This window comes from Salvelinus namaycush, chromosome 2, assembly GCF_016432855.1.
Source record: "Salvelinus namaycush isolate Seneca chromosome 2, SaNama_1.0, whole genome shotgun sequence".
NCBI lineage: Eukaryota > Metazoa > Chordata > Actinopteri > Salmoniformes > Salmonidae > Salvelinus > Salvelinus namaycush.
In genome coordinates, this window is record NC_052308.1 from 33,742,872 (window position 1) to 33,769,308 (window position 26,437).

At 43.4% G+C, this 26,437-nt stretch overlaps 1 protein-coding gene across 1 annotated transcript in view; it reads right to left on the reverse strand.

Annotated features, from left to right (window-relative positions):
• The window catches only part of LOC120021297 (low-density lipoprotein receptor-related protein 1-like), a 191,575-nt gene that overhangs the window by 137,235 nt on the left and 27,903 nt on the right, over positions 1-26,437 (reverse strand). The window contains exon 4 of the mRNA XM_038964998.1: positions 2,741-2,863. Coding sequence (XP_038820926.1) covers positions 2,741-2,863 — 123 coding nt within the window. The remainder of the gene's footprint in view (positions 1-2,740; positions 2,864-26,437) is intronic.

A 26,437-nucleotide genomic window follows, 5' to 3' on the forward strand; every position in this document is an offset into this window, starting at 1 on the left:
CGTCATCTTGGCTGTGTGCTTAGGGTCGTTGTTCTGTTGAACCTTCACCCCAGTCTACGGTCCTGAGTGCTCTGGAGCAGGTTTTCATCAAGGATCTCTGTACTTTGCTCCGTTCACCTTTCCCTTGATCCTGACTAGTCTCCCAGTCCCGGCCTCTGAAAAACATCCTCATAGCATGATGCCACCACCATGCTTCACTGTAGGGATGGTGTCAGGTTTCCTCCAGATGTGACGCTTCGCATTCAGGCGAAGAGTTCAATCTTGGTTTCATCAGTCCAGAGAATCTTGTTTCTCATGGTCTGGGAGTCCTTTAGGTGCCTTTTGGCAAACTTCAAGTAGGCTGTCATGTGCCATTTGCTGAGAGGTGGCTGCCATCTGGCCACTCTACCATAAAGGCCTGATTTGGTGGAGTGCTGCAGAGAGGGTTGTCCTTCTGAAAGGTTCTCCGATCTCCACAGAGGAACTCTGGAGCTCTGTCAGAGTGACCATTGGGTTCTTGGTCACCTCCCTGACTAAGGCCCTTCTCCCACAACTGCTCAGTTTGGCTGGCCGGCCAGCTCTAGGAAGAGTCTTGGTGGTTCCAAACTTCTTCCATTTAAAAATGATGGAGGCCACTGTGTGTTTGGGGACCTTCAATGCTGCAGAAATGTTTTGGTACCCTTCCCCAGATCTGTGCCTCGACACAATCCTGTCTCGGCGCTCTACGGAAATTCCTTTGACCTCATGGCTTGGTTTTTACACTGACATGCACTGTCAACTGTGGGACCTTATATAGACAGGTGTGTGCCTTTCCAAATCATGTCTAAATCAATTGAATTTACAACAGGTGGACTCCTATCAAGTTGTAGAAACATCTCAAGGACGATCAATGGAAACAAGATTCACCAGAGCTCAATTTTGGGTCTTATAGCAAAGGGTCTGAATACTTAAGTAAATAAGATGTTTTTTTACATTTGCAAAAAATTCTAAAAAACAGTTTTTGCTTTGTCATTATGGGGTTTTGTATGTAGATGAGGGGAATAAAAAAATATATATTATAGAATAAGGCTAACTTAACAAAATGTAGAAAAAGGTGTCCGAATGCACTGTAAGTAACCGGCCTGAAGTATAAATACGTTTTCATACTATGGCACTAGACCTGTAGGAAGCACTTCAATTGAGTCCTTATCCGTGATCGCTGCCAAATCGGCCCTAATTGCCATCAGTTTATCTAAATCACATAAGTCATCATCCCTCCATGCCAAGGAAGCCTTCTCCTCTGCTGATAAGACTTACCCTCTTCTTTCTTCTACCAGGGGAACATAAGCAACCATCATTAGGGTAGTTGATAACGTTGGAGACTTGAATCCAGACAAATTTATGGTGAACAAATGCAATCAAATTAAGCATACATAATAAAATAGAGCAGGTACCTCAATCGCTTTTCTAATCATATGGGTGATAAGGGAGAATGATACAGTCAAGGAACTATAAAAGTGAAACACCTACCTTTAGCTACACATCTTAAAGCAGCAGTTAAAGTTTAGATCGATATCTTAGGGTTTGGGGTGTATGTTTATGTGCAGAAAGAAGTTGAGCATCGCACCCATGCACAAATACAGTGAGCTCCAATTTTTGTGTTGTTTTGGCTCTGTACTCCAGCACTTTGGATTTGAAATGACATGACTGTCAGCTTTAATTTGAGGGTATTGTCATCCATACCAGATGAACCTTTGAGAGATTACAGCACTTTTTGTACATAGTCCCCCCCCATTTTAGGGGACCAAAAGTATTGGGAGAAATTCACTTCATGTGTATTAAAGTAGTCAAAAGTTTAGTATTTGGTCCCATACTCCTAGCAAGCAATGATTACATCAAGCTTGTGACTCTACAAACTTGTTGGATGCATTTACTGTTTGTTTCGGTTGCGTTCCAGAAGATTTCGTGCCCAATAGAAATGAATGGTAAAAAATGTATTGTGTCATTTTGGAGTCACTTATTGTAAATAAGAATACATTTCTAAACACTTCTACATTAATGTGGATGCTACCATGACTATGGGATAGTCAGCAATTAATCGTGAATAATGATGAGTGAGAAAGCACAAATATCAAACCTCCCAAGACATACTAATTCCTGACTATGTGCATGTGACAATTAAACTTTTATTTTTTTTGGAACAGCTGGTGAATGTGTAGGACATAAGGAGAATAACTGGTCCATTAAACTCTGGGTGCACTGGACAGTCTGTAGACTCAATGTGACAGAGAGTGCATTCTGTTAGACATGACTCATGCCACAGCTAGGCTAACTAGACTCAATATGAAACACGGTGACAACCATGATGTACTGTATTGCCAAACCATAGGACAGCTGTAGGGGGACGTTGTGACCCATTTAAAATGATGATCCACTCAAACGGAACACCAACAAAGCATGACCTTTGGTACTCAATCCAACCAATGGTACTCAATCCGACACAATGCTAAGAAGTAGGCTACTGTGAGGGACAGACATTTTAATGTAGGAATGTATGTCCATTTTGTTTATTCCCTCTGCATCTGTAGCTAGTTGTTAATGACTTGAGAATAACTAGCTACAGATGCAGAGGGAATAAACAAAATGGACATCAATTCCTACATTAAAATGTCTGTCCCTCACAGTAGCCTACTTCTTAGCATTGTGTCGCTAATTTCCTTCGTAGCCACACAAGTGGAAAATGGACACAACAGACGAACAGCATGCGAGAGACAAGACTTACAGACATCCAGCGATTCATCCGAGCCGTCTGGGCAGTCCTTCTCCCCATCGCAGCGCCAGCCCTTGGAGATGCACGTCACCTGGTCCTTACAAACAAACTGCTTCGGACTGCACGTCTTTGGGACTGAAACAGACAAGACATTAACTCTAAAATTATGTAGTAGATAACTCTGTAGCGGCAAACACGAAATACAACGTTGAGTAGAAAGTTTGTTGCATATAGGTTGATAGAGAAGGCAAGGAAAGTTAAATAATTGTGTACTGCATAACGTTAAAAATATGTTCCCCAATGTTGGAAGGGGGCCCCAAGTGAAAAAGTTTGGGAACCCCTGCTTTAGTGAAAGGGGCCAAGAGCGGACACACACACAGAGAACAGCCTCCGGTCTTGTAGGTATTTGCGTCGGCTTGCCCCCAAATATCCAGGTCAGTGTTCCCAGGCCAACAGCAGTGATGCAACACATCTACAGGCTATCAAAGGACATCTTGTTCCGAAAGCACCCCCCCCTCCCTCAAGCCCCCTAACCCCACCACCCAAAAAAATAGAAAATTGTCCTCTATCCAGAGCCAAAAGGGGGAAAGTTTTCAAAGCTGCACCACCTTATTAAATCCTCTCCTGTGCACAGGCACATATAACACACACACATGCTAATCAGCATAGTTATGTAGTCTAGGAGGGCTGAGGGAGTGCTGGTTTAACATGCCGTTAGCCAGGCAGGCATATGGGGTCTAGAGAGCTTGGGAGCTAGTGAAGGAAACATTAGGAATGCTGACCTAAAAATCCAGTCAGAAAAAAAAAGTGAAGAATTTTTTTTATTATAAAAACAAAATAACTGAATACCTCCTAGGAGACCTTGAAGACTTTTGTTAAATTCTAAACTAACAGCCTGGAACTTTCCAGACTTGGAATCGGTGGTTATGGAGAAACATGCGAGAGTCGCCCCGAGTCGTAAAACCGCACTTCAAAGAGATATTAAAACTTGTTTCTAAACTGAAATAGGGTGCATTGGTTCATGGATCAATTAATTCACTGGCCAGTCAGTGATGATTTCCAGACATTAGGAAAGCAGCCATTTTCTCAAACTAGAATGCAGGCATAGTGAGTGGTCTGATTTCAGAAAGGTATTCTACTCTTTTAACCAATGTATTTAGCCTATACTGAACAAGTCAGGGGATTATTATGATTGTGACACAGCATTAAGGGGGAGGCTCTACAACCGGCCTACTGAGTTCAACAAAAAAGAAGGTAGGTTAGCAGAATCGAATATCTTCCTTTTACTACACTGAACAAAAAATATAAAATCATGGCCTCCAGAGTGGCGCAGCGGCCTAGGGCACTACATCACAGTGCTAGAGGCGTCACTATAGACCAAGGGTTCAATCCAAGGCTGTTTCACAACTGGCCATGATCGGGAGTCCCATAAGCCGGCACACAATTGGCCCAGCGTGGTCCGGGTTAGGCCAGGGTTAGGCCAGGGGGGGCTTTACTTGGCTCATCGCGCTCTAGCAACTTCTGGTGGCAGGCTGGGCGCCTGCAGGCTGAGCTCGGTCGTCAGTTGAACAGTGTTTCTTCCGACACATTGGTGCGGCTGGCTTCCAGGTTAAGCGGGCAGGTGTAAAGAAACGCGGTTTGGCGGGTCATGTTTTGGAGGATGCACGACTCAACCTTCACCTCCTGAGCCCGTTGGGGAGTTGCAGCGATGAGACAAGATTGAAATTGGGGAGAAAATGTCAACCAGAGCTGCTGTCAGAGAATTTAATGTTAATTTCTTCAATATAAGCTGCCTCCAACGACGTTTTAGAGAATTTGGCAGTACGTCCAACCGGCCTCACAACCGCAGACCCATGTGTATGGCGTTGTGTAGGCGAGCAGTTTGCGGATGTCAACTTTGTGAACAGAGTGACCCATGGTGGCGGTGGGGTTATGATATGGGCAGGCATAAACTACGGACAACGAACACGATTGCATTTTGTCAATGAAAATTTGAAAATGTCCTTTATTGAACTGTAACTCAGTAAAATTGTATAAATTGTTGCATGTTGTATTTATATTTTTGTTCAGTACATTTCTAAATGTCCACAGTCGGCCATACTCCTCTATAACATCAGTGATGTGTCAGTGTACAAGATGAGAGGCTTTGGGCAAACGTGTGAGAGCCAGGCTGTTTGACTAACAGTGGAACAAGTTATTATTAGAGAGACAATTTGAGTATGTGAATGAGGAAATGGGATGTCATCGTCTTTGAAGTTGAAGAGGCACTCATCAGAAGAGTGACCACAGAAAAGAGGGAGGGTCTCTGGCTGGGTGGCTAAAAGGTACGTGGGGATATGGGGTGTGGTAACTAGTCTCTCCCGTTGGTTAGACAAGGCTGTCTGCCAGTGAAGTATCAGCACCTTCCCTCCTCTCGAACAGTGCACTTTAGTTTTTTCTTAAAACAGAAAAGTCTTGTTACTTAGAGAAATGCAAAAAAAGCCCCCCTAGATTCCAGAACATTCTTTCCATCTAAGGTGCAGCCAAATAGTCTTTGAGATGACCACTGACTGAAACATTCAGTTTGTTTGTTTGTTTTTCATCAAATAAAAAAATGGGGCCATGTTGGGTTATTTTAGGGCATTCCACTGGCGGGGTGCTGGGGTGAAGGGGGTCTTTATATGGCTCTCTGGCACACACACACACACACACACACACGTAAAAATGCATGCATACACAGAAGTCTGACTCCGAAATACAGATCTTTCTCTCTGCTCATCCTCCTCTTCCTGACAGTGCTACCTGCACCTCTGCCCGACTAACTACATACATTCTCTCGCCAAGAAGTCATGAGTTATCCCTGAATTATTGATATAACGCAACCATGCTTGTGAAAAATGAGCTCTTATTTGTTGTATTGTTTGTTTATGAGGAGGCTACGGTAGATGCCAAAGAGACAGGGCAAGCCAGGCAGCTGGAACTTGAACGCTGCTTGCTGTGTGTGACGGGGCCTACAGAGAGCAGCCTCCATGTTTGCAACAGCCATGTGTGTAATGGATCTCGGAGACAGTAATGGCTGTGGGATTAAACTAGTGTTCTGTTAACATAGCAGCAGCCGCTTCAGACACGACTCAACGAGCAGCTGACAGGAAGCTACCGGGGAGAGCAGGAAGTGGGTCAGGAGGTAAAGCTACTGTAGCAGATTTTAACTGTACTACTAATGGGACTGTTGTGACCAGCAGGGATGTTCTAGTGGGAGGAAGAGGCGATAAGTAAAAAGAGAATGGTGACAACAATGACAGAATGACAGAATCAAGATTCATTTTCCTGGGCATTTCCTTTATCATATTAGAACTGATAAGGAAAATCTGTATTTTCCAGTCTGGGTGGCAATGCTGGCTAGAAACCTGCATTATTGAATAAATTATGCTATGGGCAAACTGGTGGATAGCAGCCGAGTGGCTAAAGGGGAAAGGGGGGGGGGGACACAAAGTGGAGAGAAAAGACTTGACAGAACAGGGGAGAGGAGAGAAGAATGTATAAGTAGAGCACCAGGGCGAGCCATCAAAGTTATACTGCTGACCAGTAGGAGGAGGAGGAGATAAAGGACTGAGATTCAGGCCCCATCCCAGGTCAGGCCAGCTCGGGACAAGGGAGAAGCAGAGGGAGCTGAGGCAAGAGGAGGTGGTTGAGATGGGTCGGGACGGGGGAATGTCACACCTGCTATCAATGAGCTGCCCGCCTCTCCATGTTGTTTACCCAACTGGATGTGTGTGAAAACGCTCCTGGTCACCACCATTTGGGCTAAATAACAACTCCCCCTCCACCACCCCATCATCCCCCAGGAAGGGCTCAAGGCAAACACAACCTTCTCTCACCTAGCAACAGGACCTCCAAGTGCCCACAACACACACATATATATATATACATAAATAAAACTGGAGCTGCGCCAGGGAACCCGCCAATTCAAGCAAAGATCAAGAAGGGTACAGCACTAGACTAGACAGGGGACAGAGATAAGTCATAAGAACTGCTGTACCACTCCACTTACAAAGCCTTTGAGATACTGGATGTCTGAAAGTAGGCTACAATCAACTACATAGAGAGAAGTTCACTGGTGAAAGATAAATGGAAAAATTTAAATAACTTCACAGTAACAAACTCAGCAGAAAAAGAAAAGTCCTCTCACTGTCAACTGCGTTTATTGTCAGCAAACTTAACATGTGTAAATATTTGTAAGAACATAACAAGATTCAACTACTGAAACTAGAGGTTGACCGATTAATCGGAATGGCCGATTAATTAGGGCCGATTTCAAGTTCATAACAATCGGAAATCGGTCATTTTGGAAGCCGATTTTGCAGATTTTTATTTTTTACACCTTTATTTAACTAGGCAAGTCAGTTAAGAACACATTCTTATTTTCAATGACGGCCTAGGAACAGTGGGTTAACTGCCTTGTTCAGGGGCAGAAAGACAGATTTTTACCTTGTCAGCTCAGGGATTCAATCTTGCAACCTTACGGTTAACTGGTCTAACGCTCTAACCACCTGCCTCACGAGGAGCCCGCCTGTTACACGAATGCAGTAAGAAGCCAAGGTAAGTTGCTAGCTAGAATTAAACGTATCTTATAAAAAACAATCAATCACCACCAGTTATAACTACACATGGTTGATGATATTACTAGTTTATCTAGCGTGTCCTGCGTTGCATATAATCGATGCAGTGCGCATTCGTGAAAAAGGACTGTCGTTGCTCCAACGTGTACCTAACCATAAACATCAATGCCTTTCTTAAAATCAATACACAGAAGTATATATTTTTAAACCTGCATATTTAGCTAAAAGAAATCCAGGTTAGCAGGCAATATTAACCAGGTGAAATTGTGTCACTTCTCTTGCGTTCATTGCACGCAGAGTCAGGGTATATGCAACAGTTTGGGCCGCCTGGCTCATTGCAAACTAATGCCAGAATTTTACGTAAATATGACATAACATTGAAGGTTGTGCAATGTCACAGGAATATTTAGACTGATGGATGCGTTAGATAAAATACGGAACCGTTCAGTATTTCACTGAAAGAATAAATGTTTTGTTTTCGAGATGATAGTTTCCGGATTCGACCATATTAAGGACCTTAGGCTCGTATTTCTGTGTGTTATTATGTTATAATTAAGTCTATGATTTGATAGAGCAGTCTGACTGAGCGATGGTGGGCACCAGCAGGCTCGTAAGCATTCATTCAAACAGCACTTTCGTGCGTTTTTCCAGCAGCTCTTCGCTTCAAGCCTATCAACTACCAAGATTAGGCTGGTGTAACCGGTGTGAAATGGCTAGCTAGTTGGGGGGGGGGGGGGGGGCGCGCTAATAGCGTTTCAAATGTCACTCGCTCTGAGACTTGGAGTAGTTGTTCCCCTTGCTCTGCATGGGTAACGCTGCTTCGAGGGTGGCTGTTGTCGATGTGTTCCTGGTTCGAGGCCAGGTAGCGGCGAGGAGAGGGATGGAACTATACTGTTACATTGGCAATACTAAAGTGCCTATAAGAACATCCAATAGTCAAAGGTATATGAAATACAAATCGTATAGAGAGAAAAAGTCCTATAATTCCTATAATAACTACAACCTAAAACTTCTTACCTGGGAATATTGAAGACTCATGTTGAAAGGAACCACCAGCTTTCATATGTTCTCATGTTCTGAGCAAGGAACTTAAACGTTAGCTTTCTTACATGGCACATATTGCATTTTTACTTTCTTCTCCAACACTTTGTTTTTAAATTATTTAAACCAAATTGAACATCTTTCATTATTTATTTGAGGCTAAATTTATTTTATTGATGTATTATATTAAAATAAGTGTTCATTCAGTATTGTTGTAATTGTCATTATTACAACAACAAAAAATATATAAAAGAATATTATTTTTATTTATTTAAAATTGGCCGATTAATCGGTATCTGCTTTTTTTGGTCCTCCAATATCCGGTATCGGTATTGAAAATCATAATCGGTCGACCTCTAACTGAACAAGTTCCACAGGCATGTGACTAACAGAAATGGAATAATGTGTCCCTGAACAAAGGGGGGGTCAAAATCAAAAGTAACAGTCAGTATCTGGTGTGGCCACCAGCTGCATTAAGTACTGCAGTGCATCTTCTCCTCATGGACTGCAGCAGATTTGCCAGTTCTTGCTGTGATACGTTACCCCACTCTTCCACCAAGGCACCTGCAAGTTCCCGGAATTCTGTCGGGAATGGCCCTAGCCCTCACCCTCTGATCCAACAGGTCCCAGACGTGCTCAATGGGATTGAGATCCGGGCTCTTCGCTGGCCATGGCAGAACATTGACATTCCTGTCTTGCAGGAAATCACGCACAGAACGAGCAGTATGGCTGGTGGCATTGTCATGCTGGAGGGTCATGTCAGGATGAGCCTGCAGGAAGGGTACCACATGAGGGAGGAGGATGTCTTCCCTGTAACACACAGTGTTGAGATTGCCTGCAATGACAACAAGCTCAGTCCGATGATGCTGTGACACACCACCCCAGACCATGACGGACCCGCCACCTCCAAGTCGATCCCGCTCCAGAGTACAGGCCTCAGTGTAATGCTCATTCCTTTGACGATAAAACGCCAATCCGACCATCATCCCTGGTGAGACAAAACCGCGACTCGTCAGTGAAGAGCACTTTTTGCCAGTCCTGTCTGGTCCAGTGACAGTGGGTTTGTACCCATAGGCGACGTTGTTGCCGGTGATGTCTGGTGAGGACCTGCCTTACAACAGGCCTACAAGCCCTCAGTCCAGCCTCTCTCAGCCTATTGCGGACAGTCTAAGCACTAATGGAGGGATTGTGCATTCCTGGTGTAACTCGGGCAGTTGTTGTTGCCATCCTGTACCTGTCCCGCAGGTGTGATGTTTGGATGTACCGATCCTGTGCAGGTGTTGTTACACGTGGTCTGCCACTGCAAGGACAATCAGCTGTCCATCCTGTAGCAATGTCTTAGGCGTCTCAGTACGGACATAGCAATTTATTACCCACATCTGCAGTCCTCATGCCTCCTTGCAGCATGCCTAAGGCACGTTCACACAGATGAGCAGGGACCCTGGGCATCTTTCTTTTGGTGTTTTTCAGAGTCAGTAGAAAGGCCTCTTTAGTGTCCTATGTTTTCATAACTATGACCTTAATTGCCTACCGTCTGTAAGCTGTTAGTCTTAACGACCGTTCCACAGGTGCATGTTCATTAATTGTTTATGGTTCTGTGAACAAGCATGGGAAACAGTGTTTAAACCCATTACAATGAAGATCTGTGAAGTTATTTGGATTTTTACTAATTACCTTTGAAAGACAGGGTCCTGAAAAAGGGACGTTTCTTTTTTTGCTGAGTTTATGTATGGAGGCCTAATAATAGTTATGGAAATGTTGCAGCTGAGTCAATTGGAAACTAAATCTTGAATAGTTTAATTTAATAACAATAGGCACTCTGATGAAACGAAGTGAAAAACATTGCAGTACATATTCTGCTGTTCTATCACGCATGTAACGATGTCCGAGGGGGAAGAAATAAATAAAATAAATAATAAGCTTTAAGACAAGAGAAACATTTAGTCAAATATCACAATTTATGAATACAGAATTCCCTCGTCTCTCATGTTTACTCTATCCATCTAGTCAAGGTTGTACTTCAGTCAGTAGTGACACTAAAATAACTAGTCAGAGGTGTAAAGTACTTAAGTAATACTTTAGGGTATTTTTACTTAAGTATTTTTTTTGAGTAACTGTACTTTACCATTTATACTTGACAACTTTTACTCCACTACATTCCTAAAGAAAAGAATGCACTTTTTACTCCATACATTTTCCTTCTCACCCAAAAGCACTCGTTACATTTTGAATGCTTAGCAGGACAGGAAAATTGTCTAATTCATGCACTTATCAAGAGAACATCACTGGTCATCCCTACTGCCTCTGATCTGACAGACTCACTAAACACAAATACTTCGTTTGTAAATTATGCCTGACTGTTGAAGTGTGCCCCTGGCTATCCGTAAATAAAATTTAAAAAATAATCGTGCCGTCTGGGTTGCTTAATATAAGGAATTTGAAATTATTTATACTTTTGATACTTAAGTATATTTTAGCGATTACATTTTCTTTTGATACTTAGTATATTTAAAACCAAATACTTTAAGACTTTTACTCAAGTAGTATTTTACCTGGCGACTCACTTTTACTTAAGTAATTTTCTTTTAAAAGGCATCTTTACATTTCACTCAAGTATGACAACTCTGTACTTTTTCCACCACTAATAGATATGAAAGGCAGACGGCCAGGCAGAGAGACATAATATAGCCCAGTCACCAGACATACATGGTTACTATACCCCAGGCAGTAACAGAGACCCGCAACCACCACCCTTATTGACAATGTCACTGTGGGGTAGACACCTGCAGCCAGTCAGCCATACTCACTCTCATAGACTACAGTAAGTCTCAACTCGTTAACCCTAGCCTATTATCACAGGAGACTTTCTTCCCATGACCGTGCAGGTTGGACTGCTGTTTTCCCGTTTGTGTACTCTATGTAAGTGAGTGTGTGTGTGTGTGTGTGTGTGTGTGTGCGCACACTCGCACAGGCTTGTACATGACTGCAGCTGGATTCCGTTAGAGTACATACACAATACTGTTTGGATAAACTTCCTGAGAGAAGACCGGCTGTATTATGGTCCAGACCTCCGAAGAGCTTAAGGGGAGATTCTCTCTCAGTTATGGCCCATTGTTATTGGGATTGGCTGTAAAGTATAGGTCTATGTACAGTGTGTATTGAGAATAAAGAATCTGTCATGGATATAAGACACCAGGTATGTGACGGGAGGCTGAGCAGAAAGCCAGAGTGGCCATTAAATGGTTTCAATGACTTGACGGGAATAGGGTCCAGTAAGTAAAAATTGCATGTACTACTTTCTTTTTTCTTTTCTTTTTTTTAGTAAAACACAATCCTAGACAGAGTAATTATAAGTCTTATCCTAAATATGTCTTGGTGTTATTTAACAAGTGATAAAACGTCATTACCATTTGCAAATATTTAGAGGAGGCAAAGAGAGGCTTACATCAGGGGGGGAACATAAACAACTTGAGTTGTGTGTAATCCTTCCCATCATGAACTCCCCTCTTGGCTAGTCTCACAGTTCCGGCCTCCTCCTCAAACACACAATCTAAAACAGTTTCATATTCACACGAGAGAGAAAGAGCTTAGCTCTCAGTTACATCCTGCCAAATGGACTTGGTCATTCAAAACTGAATAGACATAAGAGACCAAGAATGAAAACAGCTTCAGAAGGATAAGATTTCCCAACAACATGGCCTCAAATCAACTGGACTACCCTTGACCTGGAAACAGAGCTAAAAGACCCTGACATGATGGTTTCTCTCAACTATTTGCAGAATGTATTTGGAAGTCCATTAAAAAAAAAGAGAGGAAAAACAATGTGTTTGTCCCTATGGAGAGCAGAGTTCTCTGGAGACGGCCCCATTGAATTCCAAACCTTGGGGATTTCACCGGCTGCAAGCCCAAGTGTGACCAATAATGGGAAAGCAAACAACGAAAGGCTGAGCCAGGCAGAGGGGGCGAGGTCAGGGAGTGAAGAGAAAAGGGGGGAGGGGGTGTTGAGGGGATGTGTCCCCTTGGAAGCTCTGTCATGCGATTGGAAGTCCTCTCTCCTGACCTCTGGCCTGACCTGAAGATGTTACACTGTGGATCTAACTGCCAAAACAAGAACAGCGTTAACTCCATGTGGCTACAGTGGCCTCCTTCCAGCCTCCTCCCTCTCCATCCAGCAGACTCAATGTTTAGTCATGGAAGAGCGTGAAAAGGGGGAAAAGGTTCCCAATTTGTCAAGTTGCAAAATAAGCCCTGGGGCACCAGCTGTGCATCTTAAAATATGGAGCGCTGAGTTTTGAAGGCCTGGAAAAATGCAAAATGTGCCCGTCCACACGAGAACAAACAGAAGGAAAACAGAAATTTCAGACAGACTCGGGGCTGTGGTAAAATGTTCATGAAATGCAGGCAGTTTCTGATTGATCTTTTAAAAGGATGGGGTGACTCTCTTGAAAGCAGGACATTTTGGATCTTTTAATGAGCTGAGCCTGCTTGATATCCCTGTAAATAAAGGCCTTCATTAACATCACATCAAAGAGGATAGGGCACTGGTGTGTGTGTGCGTGTGTGCGTGCAGGAGTGGTTGGTTTCCATCTTTTTATAGTATGGTGTGTGCATGTATGAGTGTGTCCATAAGTGTACACAGTATAGTGCGCTACAAAATACACTTTCCAGTGACACTGACTCACCCAATGATGATGAAGCATAGGTTACTCACCGGTGATGGCTGATCGTTCGTGCTAATATCTCAAGATAAGCTACTTTGAAAAACACTGCTGTTTGCTCAGAATTTCTTTAAGCTTTACTGACAGATTAGTCTTCTCTTTTCAGCAGTAGGCATTTTCTTTCCAAAACGGTAGGTCTACATTTTTCTCTGAATTGTATTTTGACATTTGTGAAAGGCAAACTGACAGCTGCAACCAACCATAAAAATATAATCCATAGATGGCAGTTCCCATTTGGGGTGGCAGGTAGCCTAGTGGTTAGAGCTTTGGGCCAGTAACTGAAAATGTTGCTGGATTGAATCCCTGAGATGACAAGGTAAAAATCTGTCGTTCTGCCCCTGAACAAGAAAGTTAACCTCCTGTTCCCCAATAGACAGTCATTGTAAATAATAATTTGTTTTTAACCGACTTGCCTAGTTAATAAAATAAATTCAAGTCAGGACTGGCAGCCATTGCTAGTGTACACATGAATTTAACAGTCAAAGTGCCAGGGTTAGAGGTTCCAAAATCCTTCGATGGATTATATCTATGGCCACAACGCAACAAGCTGTTCTAGATTTGGCGCGTATGCTGCCAAATTGTAGCCTTCCTGACAGTAAAAAGTTTTTTTTAGAAGCGATTGACCTGTAGCTAAATTATGATCTCTGGTGTAGTGTTTTGAATTATTTTATTTATGTATGTTCAGAGAGGAGTAATATCACTTTAGAGGATTTTTTATATAGCCTAATTTTGCCCCAAAAAATTACAATCGGTACTTCCCGCAGCTATGGACCACCTCCCGCAGCTATGAACCCAGTACTGCTAAAACAGAAGTAATTTTTGTTCAGTGTTATGCATTTTCAGTATCCCTATCCTAGACTGTATTCCCTAAAAGCCCTCCTTCATAATTTAATGTCATCCATTACAATGGATTTGGGTTTGTCAGGCAAACATTTAGGAATTATCATCTGGAACTCATAATTGGAATTTAAGATAAGTATGTGCAATGTGACAAACTTAATTGGTGATGGATTATAAGCTGTCTAAATTTTAAAACATGAGCTGGCGCACAACCTGAAAAATGGTTTGTGTGGAGGTGCGGACTAACGGCGATTAAACTATAAAAATAAAGAAAGTCGCACACTCCATGTATAAACTCCCAGCAATTGAATGGGTATTTACCAACGTTTTGGCATCACTGTGCCTTCCTCAGTGTGTGGTTATAAGGATTATAAGCCATCAATACCAGGGGACAACTAGGCCTACGTGCCATTTCTCTTCATGAAGACTTTGCCCCATCCTTGTTCAGTTACTATATGGAAGACAAAGGTTCTGAGCCACCAACAGACCAGACGTTTAAAATCGGACCCAAAATTATTTTATTCCCGAAGGGAAACCTCTTATAGTCTGAAATTGTCTATTGAGGGCTGTTAAAAATGGGGGCCCACTGAAAGAAAAGGACTACATGAAAGAATTCCCCATCATTCTATGCTTTGTAAGCAGTGTCTGTGCAACAAGAGTTCAATAATCTCTACAAACCTTAGGAAAGGAGTTTCTCATTGGCGAGTGAAAGATGAACAGTTTCTATAAAATAATTGTTTGAAAATCAATAAAAAAAGATTCCATCCAAAGCTCTTCCAAGAGTAGCCAAGACACTGGGCGGCACACAATTGGCCCAGCATCATCCGGGTTAGGGGAGGGTTTGGCCGGCAGGGATGTCCTTGTCCCAGCACGCTAACACGGTCGCCAGGTTCTTTCCTCCGACGCATTGGTGCGGCTGGCTTCCGGGTTAAGTGGGCATTGGGTCATGAAGCAGTACGGCTTGTTTTAGTTGTGTTTGTTTTGCAGGAAGCACGGCTCTCGACCTTCACCTCTCCCGAGTCTGTACGGGAGTTGCAGTGATGAGACAATTGGATACCATGAAATTGGGGAGCAAAAAAAAGGGTACCATTTTTTAAATAAAAAATAGAAATCGTCCTGGTAAAGCTGTCTCTGACTACTGTCGGTAAAGCTGGCAAGCAAATAAAACAATATTCAGAGATGGCCAAATAGCTAAGCTAGATGTTAGCCAAATTAACGTGATCCGTCATTAGCTAGCTAGCCCATTTGACGTGGTCCATCAATCAAATGTCTGTTTAAGTTGCTTTCCAGCAGCAATCGTGCATAAACAATCTTAAAATCAATGTTGAAAGGTGTATAATATTAGCTAGCTAAGGTATGTTGGTTGGGGGAAGAAAATAAGAAAAAAAAAAACTAGCAACTTACCACAATGTTGAAGCAACTTTACAAAATTTCTAGCTGGCAAACATTTCCAGCTAGCGATACATAGGCAAATGTGACCTTCTGCTGCTTGACATGCAGAGTCCACAAAGGATGGAAAATGTACCTAAACCACACCAACACTACATGGCCAAAAGTATGTCGACCCTACAAATTGGTGGATTCGGCTATTTCAGTCACCCCCATTGCTGACCGGTGTATAAAATCGAGCACAGCCATGCAATCTCCATAGACAAACATTGGCAGTAGAATGGCCGTCCTGAAGAGCTCAGTGACTTTCAACATGGCACTGTCATAGGATGCCACCTTTCCAAAGTCAGTTCGTCAAATGTCGTGTAAAAATTGTTCTCGGTTGCAACACTCACTACCGAATTCCAAACTGCCTTTGAAAGCAACGTCAGCACTAGAACTGTTCGTCGGGAGTTTCATGAAATGGGTGTCCATGGCTGCTCGGCCATGGGGGTCCATGGCGTAATGCCACGCGTCGGCCGGAGTGGTGTAAAACTTGCCGCCATTGGACTCTGGAGCAGTGGAAACGCGTTCTCTGGAGTGATGAATCACGTTTTCTCCATCTGGCAGTCCGACGGACAAATCTGGGTTTAGCAGATGCCAGGAGAATGCTACCTGCCACAATGCATAGTGCCAACTGTAAAGTTTGGTGGTCTGGGGCTGTTTTTCCATGGTTCTGGCTAGGCCCCTTAGTTCCAGTGAAGGGAAATCGTAACGCTACAGCATACAATGACATTCTAGACGATTCTGTGCTTCCAACTTTGTGAAAACAGTTTGGGGAAGGCCCTTTCCTGTTTCAGCAGGACAATGCCCCCGTGCAGAAAGCCAGGTCCATATAGAAATGTTTTGTCAAGATCCATGTGGAAGAACTTCACTGGACTGCACAAAGCCCTGACCTCAACCCCATTGGGATGAATTGGAATGCTGACTGCGAGCCAGGCCTAAATCTCCCAACATCAGTGCCAACCTTACTAATGCTCGTGGCTGAAGGGAAGCAAGTCCCCGCAGCAATGTTCCAACATCTAGTGGAAAGCCTTCCCAGAAAAGTGGAGGCTGTTATAGCAGCAAAGCTATAACCAACTCCATATTAATACCCATGCTTTTGGAATGAGATGTTCAACGAGCAAGTGTCCACATACTTGTCAGGTAAAGTACAGTTTTACATCACTCAAATATCCAATTAAACGGTGGCTAATATTGAGCAATATAGGTGTACTCCAGCTGTGTTTTGTGCTGTAATGCATGGGAGCGGGCTGTGAGCTTGCCCCCAGGTGGGAATGGAATGTTAGGAAGATACAGTTGTGTCATTGGGTACAACCTGACGATACTTCTTTCACAATCTCTAAGGCTGCAATTGACCTTGACACAAATCAAAATGTCATGCTGTTTTGTTCACTGTTTGTAATACAGCCCAAGTGCCGTCTCCTATGTCACAGATGTACTGTAGTGTACTGACCTGGCCAACGGACTGTTAGAGTCCTGTCGACATCTCAAAGAGTGAAAAAAAAATCCAGATTCATGGAAATTTTCGGGGCATTTGTTCACTGCAGAGGTGTTGAATGGGGGAGTGATTGACATCACAAGCTTGTTGACATCTCTAGAGACAAAATGTGTTTCAAAAGGGAAGGAGGGGAGATGAAACGTTATGGTAGAGCTCCAAGAAAAGACAAATGTGTAGGTCACCCCCCCAAACCTCTGCTCTGGATAGAGAAAGGTAATTCATCTGGGAAGCATATTGAGTGGTGGGGATGTGTGGGGTGGGGGGGGGAGAGGGATGGTACCCCTCACTCCAGATGGAATTCTCAGACCTTTTTTTTTGTTCTGAACTGAAGTTCAATATGAGGCAGGAGGAAAAATGTGCATAGACACATGAGAAGCCATGGATGAAAGGGTGAATGCCTTGTTGCGTAACGTCAAGAGACTTAACGTCAACTGCACTGGGTAAAAGGAGAGTTCAGCATCCACTCCCTAGTCCTGTCTCTCTGCTCCAATGCCCTCACAAAGCACATGCTTTGTCCACGGTGACCCTCAGCTTACATGGTGCTCCATTTATACAGCTGGCTGCTATTTACCTCAACCAGCCATGTTAGGCACTGTAGCTCAGGGCTTATACTGTAGTATGCCACCGCCACCCGCTGTGGTGGACTGGAGTGAAGCGGGCCTGAGGCGGGCCTGAGGCTCAGGATATGTGGGACATTCCCTTTATTGAATTCAATTGCATACACATGGCACCACTTACGGGGCTGGGCAATCTGAACAAGACAATATCGCCCCATAATGGATACAACGATCACGATAATGGTATAAAGCATATGAGCGCTCCTAGGGGCTGATTCAGACATAGGAAATGCCTTTCCTACACACTTCTTAGTAGTTGGCATTAAGACTTACCTTATGCAGGTGTGTAAGGGGCTTTGCAGGCATGCTTCTCTTGCACAGGCTGAAAACATTTACTTCAACCGCTAAAAACCCTCCCACTTACTGGCCAACAGATTCTCGTGGAGTTTTCATTCAATAGGGTTTATAATACATTTCTCTTAAAAAGGGTAGGTAGCATAAACATAACCACATGTAACATGTAACATGGATTAGCATTAGTACATGCATAAAAAGTCCCAACGCAAAGTTACATCTCACTTTTCTATTTTCGAGTTATTACATAAAACCGATCAGAATGTTTTTCTGTGGTGTGATGTAATAAGGAGGACCCGGCAAGCCATCTTGTGCCCAATAATGTAAACTCAACAGAAATAAATTACATTTAAATCAAATAATTTGCACTCATTTCCATTGCATTTTCAGACAATTTACAAGCAAATACTTCATGAATGTATTGTTACAAATCAACTTCCAAGGTTGCTAGCCAACTAGCCTGCTAATGTTAGCCCTACCAGCCTGCTGACATTATGTTAGTAGTGCCTGAGTCAGCCAGTTGCTATCAACACCTAGCTTACAGCTACATTAAAGTAACCCAAAGTGTTTTAAATACATAATGCGATCTAACCAATTATCAAATAATGTTAACTGCATATAGCCATCTTAGCCAGCAAGCCAGCCAGCTAAAGTTAGCTATTTAGCCAACTAGCTATTAGCCTAGCTAACCACGACTGTTATGGGTCGGCAAGCTAGAACCCAACTACTGGAAATCAGCTAGAGAACACCACAACAAAAATATAAACACTGATTAAAAGCAAAAGAGAGAGCAGCCTTGATGGCTGGGGTCCATCCAATGGTAAAACTTTTTTAAAGAAGAATGCAAGCCGAGTTATCTTCCAAAGCGAGGGGGAGGTGGGCGCTTCGTCGGGCCAGGGGAAAGTCAGGGAAATCCAAAATAGATATATTCTAGATATCCGTCAGCTGGCACTAAGCCAAAGTGGAAAAAGTTACAAAACTCACAGCCTACTTCACAGAGAACATTCCCAAAAAGTTGACAAAACAAAAAGGAGAACAGATGAGGTACTACACAATTAGAGCAAGCAGGTATGTTTCTCTTTCGTTTTGAGCCCACGGCAAGAAGTCACCAGAGCCTGCCGTGCTAACGGGTTCCCACTAGATAACAGCCACAAATTCGGTGAAGAGCTGCATGGCCGTACGTTCCCCATCTGCTCACCTCACACTCACACGTAACTAGATTGTGACTACAACTAAGTTACTTTGTCTTTGACCACACGGTTACATTGGTGAGTAAAAACTCATGCATCCTACCCTTTAAAACACGGTGTACCTTTTTAATTTGTATTTTGACGACAGACTCACTAGAATACATATTGAGAACAGGTTCAGAATATAGGGATCAATTAAAGATATCCATTTAAAATATACACATTCGTCTCAGTTTCAGCACCCAACTGGTAGACTTAAATACTCTGATCTTATTTCGTCAAATTTTGGGGTTAAGAAAGTATGATTGAATCATAAAAAAAACAGATTTGGAGAGCCAGATTTGAACATGAAATATATAGATCAATCAAAAATAGTGCTTTGATTCATCCTGAAAGTTGTCATATTCAAGTCCAATCCATGAAATATTGGAAGGCGGCAAAGTGTACAATAGAGGTTGAACAATAGTCCTATAAACCTACCCTAATCATGGAACTCTGACAACAGTCAGTCGTCGTGAACCATGCACCAGACTCCAGGTTTAACCTGCTATGTGTGGTCCGAGTTAAATCATTATCCAAATATGCTACATGTCCCAAATTATTGCACAACCTTAGCCTAATATATGATCCACTAATGCTAGCCATCCCCAGGAACACCTGCACGGACATGACAGAGGAAAGAAAGGTAAACGGAATGGAATAATGCAAAATGTAGGCTACAAATTGAAGGAAACTAAACACTAAATTGACAGTTGTAAATGTATGTGGGTATTACTGACGGTGGCTCCCGATAGTGGAAAATATTTTACATGATACAAAATGGTAAAATAAAAAAAGCCCGGGTATATAATTTTAAAAAACAACATTCTAAAGCGCATTTATCTACTCGGCAGGTTCGGCCCTACAGAAGAATATAGCTTGGGTCTCCAAATTTCTTCCACGCAAATTACAAGGTCATACAATTAATAATAGCACAGCTATTTATAGCCTACTCCACTGTGGAAAAAGGGGCCACAATACATGTCATGTTTTTATATTTTAATTTCACCTTTATTTAACCAGGTGGGCCAGTTGAGAACAAGTTCTCATTTACAACTGCGACCTGGCCAAGATAAAGATATGCAACTCACATGATTTTCAGTTTGCTTCCATATGACTGGTTTCACATTTGTATCCAGGGATCATAAGGAAAAATCATCTAAAAACAATGTGTGTATTTACAATCCCCTTCTCCAAACAAATTACTAATTTACAAAGCTCTTATTCATTTTTAATGCTGCCGGTCAAATGCCCGGTGCAACATTTTCCTAACAGAAACCCTGGCATGTGGGTTCACCTTCCAACAACAACCCTAAGTAAAGCCAAGACAACGCAGGAGTGGCTTCGGGACAAGTCTCTGAATGTCATTGAGTGGCCCAGCCAGAGCCCGGACTTGAACCCGATCAAACATCTCTGGAGAGACATGAAAAATAGCTGTGCAGCAACACTCCACATCCAACCTGACAGAGCGTGAGGATCTGCAGAGAAGAATGGAAGAAACTGCCCAAATACAGGTGTGCCAAGCTTGTAGCATCCTACCCAAGAAGACTCAAGGCTGTAATCGCTGTCAAAGGTGCTTCAACAAAGTACTAAGTAAAGGGTTTGAATACTTACGCAAAACTCATAATTAAATTTTTATATAAATTTGCAAACATTTCTAAAAACCAGTTTTTGCCTTGTCATTATGGGGTATTGTGTGTAGATTGATGAGGCAAAACAATTTAAATCATTTTTGGAATAAGGTTGTAGTTCTCCCGATTGATCCTTCGACCTCATGACTTGGTTTTTGCTCTGACCATGCACTGCCACCTTTTATATAGACAGGTGTGTGTGCCTTTCCAAATCATGTCCAATCAATTGAATTTACCACAGGTGGACTCCAATCAAGTTGTAGAAACATCAAGGATGATCAATGGAAATAGGATGCACCCGAGCTCAATTTCGAGTCTCATAATGGTTTGTTACATTCAATATAGGCTTTGTGGAATTTAATGAACAGATGTTGCTCTCCGGTTTCGTGACGAAACGTGTGTGTAGTTGATTTTATTCCGCCAATGTGTGACGGTTGTCTTTTTGTTGTCACGGCCTTATTGTATATCACAGTGGCATATGAACGAACGGGTTATAGATCAAACAGGTTGTAATATGGCTTTTTTTTTTACTGGCTTCACTTCCTCAGTGATATTAGCCACGCACCGCTACACCTTCATTTCTTAGATCTCCACCCCAAACAAATAGCATGTGCTATTCTCATGAATACGCACAGAGTTATGTTCCATTTACGCGCACTTAACTCTGGTCTGAATTCCCCCCATTGAATAGGTTGAGGGCAACTGGCCTCTGGAGAATTCCAACAGTATACATACTACACACATCCATAGCACAAAGCCAATTCATTCACAGCATACTGGTCAGACCTACTTCTCTCAATGTTGCAACTTAGGCCCTACATCACTACAACACAATTATTCCAGAACAGGTCTTGAAGATCCATCTCTCATTGAAAGCCAAGGCAATAGAGAGCTTGTGCAATTCAGGAGTGAAGGAGCCCATATCTACAGTTCTGTTGCTTATCTGTCTGGGAGTAAGAGTAAGGGAGGAATAGATGGCGCAAGCCAAGGAGAAAGGGAGGAGGGAGGGAGAACGTCAACGACTGAATTAAGACGAGTCAAGTTAAGAATGAAGGATGAGTTGGGGAGAGAGCCCTACGCAAAAAAAACAACTCACATTTTAACTTGGCGGGTCCGAATTTGAGTTATCTTGAAAGCACCATTAACTGGCCTAGATGGGTTTCTTCACTATAAATGTGGGGTTTCAACCACTGGTGAAGACGGACTTGGCCTATGAGGTATCCGTCACATATCATTGTCGGGGGCCTAAAATCAGTCTCATGGTTTAAGGCATTTCCCAGGTGCCACTGAGTCAGTGTGGGCTTGGGAAATGTCCCATTTAAGAGATTATGTTCACCCTATCTTCAAAGACGCCAGATTAGGTTGTGTGTTTGAGTTGGAGAGAGAGAGAGCGAGTGTGAGAAAGTGTATGACAGAAATGAAGCTCCTTTAGGTAGAGGCTGTTACCACTGGGACTGTGAAAAAGTTCACACATGAGGGAAAGATCCAGAGAAAGAGGGGTTGGAATGACTTATGAAAAAGTCCCTGCATAATTTTGTGGAATTAAAAATTGGTGCATGTGTACAGTATATAAACTCAGCAACAAAAAAAAAACATCCCTTTTTCAGGACCCTGTCTTTCAAAGAAAATTCGTAAAAATCCAAATAACTTCAGATCTTAATTGTAAAGGGTTTAAACACTGTTTCCCATGCTTGTTCACATAAAAAAAAAAAAACATGTATGTGACAAATAAAATTTGATTTGATTTGATTTGAGAACCATAAACAATTAATGAACATGCACCTATGGAACGGTCGTTAAGACATTAACAGCTTACAGACGGTAGGCAATTAAAGTCACAGTTATGAACATTTAAGACACTGAAGAGGCCTTTCTACTGACTCTGAAAAACACCAAAAGAAAGATGCCCAGGGTCCCTGCTCATCTGTGTGAACGTGCCTTAGGCATGCTGCAGATGTCAATGTCTGTACTGTGAGACGCCTAAGACAGTGCTACAGGGAGACAGGATGGACAGCTGATCATCCTCGCAGTGGCAGACCATGTGTAACAACACCTGCGCAGGATCGGTACATTCGAACATCACACCTGCAAGACAGGTACAGGATGGCAACAACAACTGCCCGAGTTACACCAGGAGTCCACAATCCCTCCATCAGTGCGCAGACTGTCCGCAATAGGCTGAGAGAGACTGGACTGAGGGCTTGTAGGCCTGTTGTAAGGCAGGTTCTCACCAGATATCACCGGCAACAACGTCGCCTATGGGCACAAACCCACTGTCACTGGACCAGACAGGACTGGCAAAAAGTGATGTTCACTGACGAGTCGCGGTTTTGTCTCACCAGGGATGATGGTCGGATTGGCGTTTATCGTCAAAGGAATGAGCATTACACTGAGGCCTGCACTCTAGAGCGGGATCAATTTGGAAGTGGAGGGTCCGTCATGGTCTGGGGCGATGTGTCACAGCATCATCGGACTGAGCTTGTGGTCATTGCAGGCAATCTCAACGCTGTGCGTTACAGGGAAGACATCCTCCTCCCTCATGTGGTACACTTCCTGCAGGCTCATCCTGACATGACCCTCCAGCATGACAATGCCACCAGCCATACTGCTCGTTCTGTGTGTGATTTCCTGCAAGACAGGAATATCAGTGTTCTGCCATGGCCAGCGAAGAGCCCGGATCTCAATCCCATTGAGCACGTCTGGGACCTGTTGGATCGGAGGGTGAGGGCTAGGGCCATTCCCCCCAGAAATGTCCGGGAACTTGCAGGTGCCTTGGTGGAAGAGTGGGGTAACATCTCACAGCAAGAACTGGCAAATCTGGTGCAGTCCATGAGGAGGAGATGCACTGCAGTACTTAATGCAGCTGGTGGCCACACCAGATACTGACTGCTACTTTTGATTTTGACCCTCCCTTTGTTCAGGGAGACATTAATCCATTTCTGTTAGTCATATGTCTGTGGAACTTGTTCAGTTTATGTCTCAGTTGTTGAATCTTATGTTCATACAAATATTTACACATGTTAAGTTTGCTGAAAATAAAACGCAGTTGACAGTGAGAGGACGTTACTTTTTTTTGCTGAGTTTACATCATGTATCTTATCACATGTACAGCATACAGATACAGAGCCTTGAGTGGAAAATCTGTCAGACAGTGGGAGAGCTGCTGCTACAGCATCCCAAACAGCAAATGCAGAGGCAACGGAAGACAGTCTATCAGCACACCACTTTGCAATGAGCTGGAGGCAGTATGCATTTTGAAACATATACTTAATAGTTTCAAACCTGAGCGTTTTACTACATATTGTCAGAATTATCTTATATTGCGTCAAAGTATCCTAGTCAAAAATCAGACCATATCCATGGAGGCAATTATTTAAAATAAACATTCTCTCATTGTCCAGTAGCCAACAGCACAATCCTAGTCACATTAGCAACCCATGCCAGTTGTTGCATATTAGATATCCCCTCTAATTGATATTTTCATCTCTGTCACAGGAAAAGCTTGCTGTGTTCTCCCGCTAATTGCATTATGGAACTAACATTTGCGCGTAGCCTACTGCCTTGTGCGCATTGCTGCGCTTATAATGTGACGTAAAAAAAGAGTATCAACATTTTAAGCTAAACAACCTGTTGCAGACTCATTGTAGGAAAAAAAAATACACTGCTCAAAAAAATAAAGGGAACACTTAAACAACACAATGTAACTCCAAGTCAATCACACTTCTGTGAAATCAAACTGTCCACTTAGGAAGCAACACTGATTGACAATAAATTTCACATGCTGTTGTGCAAATGGAATAGACAAAAGGTGGAAATTATAGGCAATTAGCAAGACACCCCCAATAAAGGAATGGTTCTGCAGGTGGTGACCACAGACCACTTCTCAGTTCCTATGCTTCCTGGCTGATGTTTTGGTCACTTTTGAATGCTGGCGGTGCTTTCACTCTAGTGGTAGCATGAGACGGAGTCTACAACCCACACAAGTGGCTCAGGTAGTGCAGTTCATCCAGGATGGCACATCAACGCGAGCTGTGGCAAAAAGGTTTGCTGTGTCTGTCAGCGTAGTGTCCAGAGCATGGAGGCGCTACCAGGAGACAGGCCAGTACATCAGGAGACGTGGAGGAGGCCGTAGGAGGGCAACAACCCAGCAGCAGGACCGCTACCTCCGCCTTTGTGCAAGGAGGTGCACTGCCAGAGCCCTGCAAAATGACCTCCAGCAGGCCACAATGTGCATGTGTCTGCTCAAACGGTCAGAAACAGACTCCATGAGGGTGGTATGAGGGCCCGACGTCCACAGGTGGGGGTTGTGCTTACAGCCTAACACCGTGCAGGACGTTTGGCATTTGCCAGAGAACACCAAGATTGGCAAATTCGCCACTGGCGCCCTGTGCTCTTCACAGATGAAAGCAGGTTCACACTGAGCACATGAGCACATGTGACAGACGTGACAGAGTCTGGAGACGCCGTGGAGAACGTTCTGCTGCCTGCAACATCCTCCAGCATGACCGGTTTGGCGGTGGGTCAGTCATGGTGTGGGGTGGCATTTCTTTGTAGCGCCGCACAGCCCTCCATGTGCTCGCCAGAGGTAGCCTGACTGCCATTAGGTACCGAGATGAGATCCTCAGACCCCTTGTGAGACCATATGCTGACACATGCACATTTGTGGCCTGCTGGAGGTCATTTTGCAGGGCTCTGGCAGTGCACCTCCTTGCACAAATATCGGAGGTAGCGGTCCTGCTGCTGGGTTGTTGCCCTCCTACGGCCTCCTCCACGTCTCCTGATGTACTGGCCTGTCTCCTGGTAGCGCCTCCATGCTCTGGACACTACGCTGACAGACACAGCAAACCTTTTTGCCACAGCTCGCATTGATGTGCCATCCTGGATGAACTGCACTACCTGAGCCACTTGTGTGGGTTGTAGACTCCGTCTCATGCTACCACTAGAGTGAAAGCACCGCTAGCATTCAAAAGTGACCAAAACATCAGCCAGGAAGCATAGGAACTGAGAAGTGGTCTGTGGTCACCACCTGCAGAATCACTCCTTTATTGGGGGTGTCTTGCTAATTGCCTATAATTTCCACCTTTTGTCTATTCCATTTGCACAACAGCATGTGAAATTTATTGTCAATCAGTGTTGCTTCCTAAGTGGACAGTTTGATTTCACAGAAGTGTGATTGACTTGGAGTTACATTGTGTTGTTTAAGTGTTCCCTTTATTTTTTTGAGCAGTGTATATATATAATAATAAATATGAATGACCATCATCTAAATGTGATTTCTGTCATTCTGAGCACGCCCCAATTAGGTTACGCACCCAATGCAGATGGGTCCGGTAAATTCAAAATGCTGCCGGTCAAATGTCCTGTGCCACATTTGCTCAAAGAAAACCCGGGTGAGTGACTCGTTGGCTGGGTGTCATGCAGGCATGATATCTCTCAGCTCATAATGACATTTCACATTCCCACCCCCCCATGTCCTCCTAGAAGTTTCGATTTTAGCCCTGTAATTATGAGTCATTCACAGTCTCAAATATCTGTTTTGTACACAGCCAAGAGTTCAAAATGTTACCTTTGTGTATTAGCCTATGGGAAGTCAGGGTTTTATTACATTCCACTTAGGAGTAGGTCTTTAACTGTCCACCCCATAATCATTCTTAATACACTTACCTGCTTTGCGCTCCCTTCTCACATCTCCAGAGTTATTTTTAATTTAACTGGGCAAGTAACTTAAGAACAAATTCACAATGAGGGCCTACTACGACCAAACCCAGACGACGCTGGGCCAATTGTGTGTCGCCCAATCCCGGCAGGTTGT